Source organism: Adiantum capillus-veneris, chromosome 16 (assembly GCF_014529385.1).
Source record: "Adiantum capillus-veneris isolate H3 chromosome 16, ASM1452938v2, whole genome shotgun sequence".
NCBI lineage: Eukaryota > Viridiplantae > Streptophyta > Polypodiopsida > Polypodiales > Pteridaceae > Adiantum > Adiantum capillus-veneris.
The window spans coordinates 40,440,074-40,447,625 of NC_140946.1; the positions used below are offsets into that span (position 1 = coordinate 40,440,074).

At 40.6% G+C, this 7,552-nt stretch overlaps 1 protein-coding gene across 1 annotated transcript; it reads right to left on the reverse strand.

Moving 5' to 3' along the window:
• Positions 1 to 3,554: 3,554 nt before the first annotated feature.
• On the reverse strand, positions 3,555 to 6,820 carry LOC147438890 (pentatricopeptide repeat-containing protein At5g27110-like). Its single transcript, XM_086484852.1, has 2 exons — positions 6,652 to 6,820; positions 3,555 to 6,565 (listed from the first exon to the last, which is right to left on the reverse strand). Exons 1-2 carry the CDS (start codon positions 6,710 to 6,712, stop codon positions 4,464 to 4,466), a joined length of 2,163 nt encoding a protein of 720 aa, XP_086340978.1. The 5' UTR covers positions 6,713 to 6,820; the 3' UTR covers positions 3,555 to 4,463.
• Positions 6,821 to 7,552: the final 732 nt, after the last annotated feature.

Below are 7,552 nucleotides of genomic sequence, written 5' to 3' on the forward strand. Positions count from 1 at the left end.
CCCAAGGAGGTTCCAAAGGAAGAGAAGCTCAAGAAGATAAAGCAACATGCTACCCCCAGAAAGATCCCCACAAACACATGCCAAAGAGGATCAGAAGAAGGAGACAAAGAAGAAGCGGAGAAGGACATCAGAATAACCAAAGTCCAAGAAGGAGGAAGATAACCAGAAGAAAAAACCAAAAGATCCAGAGTCCAAGGAGGAAGAGAAATAGAAAAAGACAGTCAAAGAGATAGAGCCTAAGGAGGACAAAAAGAAAGAAGAAATCCAAAAATCCCAAGAAAAATAGAGGAGGCCAACAAAAGAAAGAGTCTTAGGACTCCCAAAACTCCCAAAAATATTTTTTGAACCAACATTTTGTAAATAGCAAAGCAGTACATATTCTACTCAAAAAAAAAATCACTGCCTATATATACAAAGTGCATTGTGCAAAGAAACTCTAAAGAGCAGAAAACACCGGTGGAGAGGTAAACATAAAGAAATGTACAAACATATGTATTCACATTTTATCACCTCTTTATACGAGATGAAAAGTCTTTTAACTTTTTAGTGTAATGGGACTTTTCATTTCCTAAACTCACCCTTCACTTTTTTAGTTGAGATGTTTTGAAAGCATTTTTATTTTTATGAAACTGGGGGACTACTCTCTTTACTTATGACATTACATACTCTCTACTTGAGAACGTTACATAATTGTTTTTAAAGAGAAAACCTTACATATTCTCTCCTTGAGAGCATTATGCAAACCTTACATCCCTTGTAAATTTTACGACTATCATTGGCTCCATCTCTCGTGAAGCTCCCAATATAATCTATCAATTTTTGTTATAATTGTGGCAGCCCTTGTATCTATCTCTACATGTTTTCTATAGTCCAACTGTGTTGACAACAACATGTCAGGGCCCAAAGCATAGTCCATGCCATCTTCCAACCCTACTCCTGAAGGGGCTAAATAATCTACCAACCATGGGGAGAGTTTTTTCAAGTAAGTGGAGATAATGGAAACTGGCTCAGGGTCTACCTCTTCCTTCTCTTCTACCTCGACCTCTACCTTTTCCTATTCATGGTCTTTTCTCTCTTTTTTCTTTTCCTTCTTGCTCACATGAAGTGAGGAACAGGAGCCAAAATCCCTGTCCTGCTCATGGGCTTTTCTGTCTTTTTTTGCTTTTTCTTCTTGCTCACAGAAAGTGAGGAAGAGGAGACAAAATCTTTATCCATATCTCTTGACCTATTGATCATTGTAAGGGTGAAAACCCTAAACCGAGTTGACCTAATTATAGTGATGTAGGCAAGACTCCACTTCACGTTTTTTAATATACAATATTGAAGAAGATGCACTATCCCTCCTGGCACTTTCTTGGCATAAAAATTTCTTCACATTCCTCTTCGGGACCTGCAATCCATATTAAAAAATAGGAAAAGTAAGAATATGTCTCACACAAAGAATGGTAGAAATAAAGAAAGGATTATCTACACACCTTCTGTCCAGCTATTTGAAAAGCAAAAGTTTTTGGTAAATCTATCTCTTCATTGTGTAAGTCATGCCTCACTTGGTGCAATGTGTACTTAGTTCTTATCGTCAATGTTGCCAAGTGTTCATTGTTCATCCATACATCAATTTTCTAAATGGGATTCTCATGAAAATCATCCGCGTTTTGATCTAAAGGGACCAAGTCCCCCCCCCCCCCCCCCCCCGCCCCCACATGATGCCATCGACTATTAAAAAATAAAATAATGAAGTTTTGGGTATAGATAATTTTTTTGCAGGTAAAGAAGTCATATTACCCTTTTGCAAAGGACTCTAGTCACTGTTTTTGACCCCAACATTCATCCACAAATTCCAATACATATTCATTGTCTACGCACTTAACCGACATCATTGTTCTACATGCTCTCACACCTACCTTTACAAAGAGATCCATAAATACAATGATGGGCATAAAAATTGAAACTCTGCTCTACTTGCTCGCAATGTTGGCCTTTAAACATTTTTTAATCTCATAAAAGATCTTACATCTATAGTTTTTACGTATTACTGAGCTTGGTAGTGGCCACTCTTCACTGAAAAAATTAGGCAGTGCAACCTTGGTAGCAGTGCCCCAATCCTTCATAGATTTTTTGTGGGACATAAAAATGATCATGAAAAAATATCCCTTCTTCTATCAGAGAACTATGAGTTCTCCCTTTGTAAAGCTTCTAACCAATGGATCCATGGCAGATATCCAAATATTTAGGACACACTTGATCGGCTACCATTCCTCTATGCCTGAAAGATAAAGGTCTGTAAATAATGAGTATCAGAAAGCGGAAGGAGAAAGAGATGGTCAGATGAAGAGAGGGGTGGAAAAAAGAGGGAAAAGAAGGCCATGAGAAGATTCAAAAAATCTTTTGGGTTGGTTCTTTGATTCACAATCTATGCAAAATTTTATCTCCCCACGATAAACTATAAGATTGGGTATTGAAGAAGATGCAAAAAGAACTTAGATTGAAGCACATATGGAAAGCGAGACTTACACATCATCAACATTATTGTTTGGATGACTTGGACTTCAAGTTGAGGAGTTTGTAGATCCACTTGGTTTTTACATTGTGGAGTTAGCAAGATGTGATTTTTTATTTGGCATGCCTTGATTTGACGGGTACGATGTCAAGCTCTAGGTAAGAGGATGAACAATCAACTGAAGCACAGAAACAAGGAGCTATTGTTGGACTTGAATATATCGACAGATCGAAGAGCAACGACTTAAAATGAATCTTATAATTTTTAGATTGCGGATATGAACCATGAATTTTGTTTTCTTTTATGAAATTTGTATGAATTTAAGACATGATGCTCATGATTATGATGATCTTGGGTGTGCGATCGACATCCAAGCATGAGCCGATGTTCTTTTATTGGCATTGCCTATAATACTAGTCGCATGACAAATGTTCAGACGCACTTAAGGTGTCTTATCCCTCATATGAAAAACTACCATCACTACATATGAGCGCATGATTGAATGGTCACTCGTGGGATTTAATGTGGGAAAACATTGTTTAAAATGTTTGTGAGTATAGGCATTCCTCTATTTCTTTCTCTTTCTTTTGCTACATCTTGCAATCGAGGATGATTACTGAATAACTTCGATTTTAAAAGGTGGTATGTGACAAGTTTTAGGGTTAGAGTTTCTATGTTGAGGCTTCCAATGCTATGCTCATATCGTCCGCTAGTAATACACATCATCTGCACTGAACAAAAACACAAACATGTGCAAAGGCATGGACATAGTGATGGTTATAAGGCCAAGGATAGCCGAGCCGAGCCGGCCACGAGCCTGGTGAGAACAAAACATGGAACTCGATCAGCCTATAAAGGGAAAAAACCAAGTTGGGTGAAGCAGATAGTTCAAGAGCATTCATAAAGCCTGAAATTTGGGTCCACATCTAAGTTATCTCCTAGATATTTCGGCCCAATTAACATACTCAAGCGAGTAGATGATAAGACCTACAAACTTTCTCTACTTGCGTACTGTCGTATTCATCCGGTTTTTCATGTAAGTCATTTACATAAACGCTTGCAAAGGAATGACAATATAATAAATCATATATTTTGGTCAACTTTATTGAACCTCCAACCCAACCGCATGAGCGGGAACGCATTCTTGACTACCATGATTTATGAACTTGCCATCATGTGCATCATCAAGCATTAGTTAAGTGAAAAGATCGACCTAAGAAGATGCCACTTGAGAAAAGAGAAGTGTTGTTTGAAGAAATACCCCACTTTTGTTTTCAAGGACGAAAGCACTTCTCCAAGGGGGGAATAATGTAAAACCAAGGGTAGCCGAGCCGTGCAAGGCCTGGTGGGAACCGAGCACTGAGGCTCGACCAACCTATAAAGGGGGTCAAGGCAGGTTCGATGGAGCAAATAGTTCCCAACTCCCTCTCATCTTATAATGGTTGCGCGATGCGAACACTTCACTGCATTGTGGATGTCATTCTCAAGCCTTCGACTCGCGCATGCCACTAATGCACTGTCCAATATTGGCCATTCCGAAGCATACAAATCATGCATCAGAGCGTGACATGTATCCAAGGAATCATAGGAGCTTTGAGATCTCTTCTTCTATGGTATTGCCTTTGGCTTTGTCATGACTTCTCTTGGGCATCAGAGCGTGACATGTATCCAAGGAATCGTAGGAGCTTTGAGGTCTCTTCTTCTATGGTATTGCCTTTGGCTTTGTCATGACTTCTCTTGGGCCCTACTACGGAGGAAGCCATTGGACCTGCAGATAGCTGTCATTATGAGAACAAGTTTTGCCTGACTTTCTATGATAGGCTTGTCCTCAGACAGCTGCAAACCCAATTTTTATGACAGTCATGGATGCCATATCACTAAATCAGCCGACTACGCCAGTCACAAGCACCCATGAGACATTGACATCGCAGGTTCCTTCAAATCTCCCTTGAGCACCCACTTAAATTCAGTCACCTGTGCAGGCTACCAATGCTATCCTCATACCATTTGCCTTATCAAACTGGCCAACCGAGGCATACAGATTTGAAAGCAAAACATGAGCTGCACCATACTGTGGATCCATCTCAAAAACATGCTTTGCAGACAAATCACCTCCTTCAACCATGCCATGCATTTTGCAAGCACCCAGAAGTGTGTTCCACAACATAGCATTGGGTTGCAAAGGAATCCTGTTAATGAATTCTTTTGCATCGCGCACACACCCTGCTCTACCAACTAGGTCAATCATGCACACGTAATGCTCAGCTAATGGGATGTCAGCATAATCTCTGGTCATCAAAAAGAAGTATTCTTGGCCTTCTAAGAGGAGACCTGCATGGCTGCATGCAGACAAGACACTTACAAAAGTTATAACGGTAGGCTTCAAACCTTGCTGCTGCATTTTGTGAAAAAGTTCAAAAGCCTCTTTGCAATGACCATGATTTCCATAAGCAGCTATGATAGCACTCCATGCAACCCAATCCTGTTCACTAAGTTTTAAGAAAACGTCATATGCATCCTCCACAACCCCGCATTCACCGTACAAGCTCACAAGAGCATTACCTATGATGCTATCCCACTCCAATTGGCTCTCAACAATGACATGATAGAAAAGCCTGCCCTCAATAAGGGCTGCTGTACTCGCACAAGCATCAATGATGCTACTAAAAATGAATCTATCCGGTCTTACACCTAAGTGACCCATCTTCTCGAACAAAAAGAGTGCCTCAAAGCCACGGCTTTGCTCGGCATATACAGCGATCATCGCAGTATATGAAATAACATCTCTCTTGGGCATGTTGAAAAAGAGCTCCTCTGCCTCCGATACACCCCCACATTTTTGATACATGGTGAGAAGGGCATTAGCCAAAATTACGTCTGACTGAATGTCTGTGTCTGGAATGCACCTTCGTATCATCTTTCCATCCATAAGAGCTTCTGGGTTGGTGCATGCACCAAGTAAAGTGATATAGGTGACATTATTTGGTTTAAGTCCTTCTTGTAGCATTTCTTGAAAGAGCTGAAGACCTCGCTTGTTATAACCCTGCTGGATGTATGATGCTATCATAATTGTCCAGCAAAAGACATCCCGCCGAGGCCTCACACTTTCAAATATGCAAAATGCATTTGCCAAACTTCCACACTTGCCATACGTTTTCATCAATTTGGATTGCAACAAAATATCTGAATCTAAGCTGTTTTCTACAATCTCAAAATGAACCAACATTCCCTGTAGAAGTGATGATAACTCTTCACAGGCATTCAATGTACCGATAAAAGTCATCTTATCCCTAGGAATGTTATGTATGTGCATTTTTTCGAATAAACTAAGTGAAAAAGTCTCATGGCCTGACACAGCACATGATCCAATTAAAGTGTTCCATGAAGCTACACTTTTGGTGGGCATTCTGTCAAAAACAGCAAAAGCATCTGTAAGACAACCCCATCGTCCATATGCATTAATAAGAACATTGCCAACGGTAGCATCAGCCTCGACCTTAAGCTCCACAATGAGTCCATAAGGCAATGTGATATGTGCAAAGCTTAATGGATTCGTACATACAGTGAGAATTGTAATGCAGGTCACTTTGTCCGGCTTAACCTTGCCCTCTTTGAGCATCTCAGAAAGCAGACAGAAAGCAAACTCCGAGAGCCCGCGACTAGTGTACGCACCGATGATCATGTTCCATGATACGATGTTTCTCAATGGCAGGTTGTTAAACAGGGTCCTTGCATCTGCTAGACTCCCACATTTATCATACATTCTCATAATCATGTTTGCCAAGAAAAGGTCCTGGTCCAGTCCACCATCAATCATATGGAAATGAAGGTACTTTGCTTCAGGTAAAGCACTAATCACACTACAACTCTGCATCAGGCAAACGTAGGTAGAGAAGCCGACGTTGCCCATGTGTGTGTTAAAAAGAGAGAGGCCTTCATGCAGCTTTCTCTGTTCGCAGAGGTTGAAAATTTGTTGATCCACGCTTGGTCCACGCATGTGATGTGGAGTGCCTTCCAAGGAGGCCATGGCACAAGAAGAGGTTCCATGCGCAAAATAGCCCAGCAAAGCTTTGCAGGGTAGAGAAACATGTCAGAAACTGCAGGGAACAAAAGAACCGTGCGTGCAGGTCTTTTGAAGGGGAAGGGGATCATACCTGAAACAGGTGAGACATGCCGGCCCTGACGCCCAAGAAGGGCAGCCAGCCGAAGCACCATGCGACGGCTACCAGGGAAGGCAGCGATGGAGCTTGGAGCCTGGCCACCATTGCGGAGCGACAATGTTGTCGTATGTACGTTGATGGCTTATGATGGAATTTGACATCGGTCATAGATCTGAGAACGTTTTGAGTCATTCTGAAAAATTAATGTGTCCACGTGTGTCCAATGAGCACACTTTTTGTTTGAAGGATGCAGGGACCGCACCTAAAGAGCCCGTTATCACATCACATGGAACGCACCTAAAGAGCCGGTTATACATCACATTTCACTGTATTCTATCTTTTTTCCAAAGAAGTTTTGTATTTAGCAAGTAATGATTCTTGAAGTGTATTCATCTATCACATTATTCTCTGTTGTCCGTTCAGAACCTACAAACCTTGTAAAGTGGTCGATGATCGTGGGAAAGGGTCCCAAATTTTTGGGTCAAAATCCTTAATTTAAAAGTTAACATTATCATTATCTCAAAGGCTATTTGGACGTCAATTGTGGGCTACAAGTCTGTTGCATATTGGATCAATCTTTCTCTTTGATCCGCAATCAAAAATCGATTCTGATTACTGCATTGTGTTTCTTGTCTCTTGCTCTTTAATTTAAGTGTAACCATTTTCAATTTTGTTGTGGTTCGTGACAACCTATTTGTGAGTTAAATGCGTGCATTTGAGTGCTAAAATTGTTATTTTTGATGTTTTGACCTTAAAAGAGTGTTTTTATGCTATAGAGTTATCTTTCTGAATAGTTCTATTGCAGATTTTTGCACATTTTTTAGATGGATAGTGATTTTGGTACTTCCACGGATGACCACAAAACTTGGTAGGATTGTGTCTTTAGGTGTTGTAA

What these genes read in the sequence shown, in the direction of transcription:
- LOC147438890 (XM_086484852.1), bottom strand. Translation starts at nt 6,712, where the DNA reads ATGGTGCTTCGGCTGGCTGCCCTTCTTGGGCGTCAGGGCCGGCATGTC. An exon ending in GCATGTCTCACCTGTTTCAG is followed by an intron (nt 6,566 to 6,651) that starts GTATGATCCCCT and finishes TACCCTGCAAAG; the next exon opens with CTTTGCTGGGCTATTTTGCG.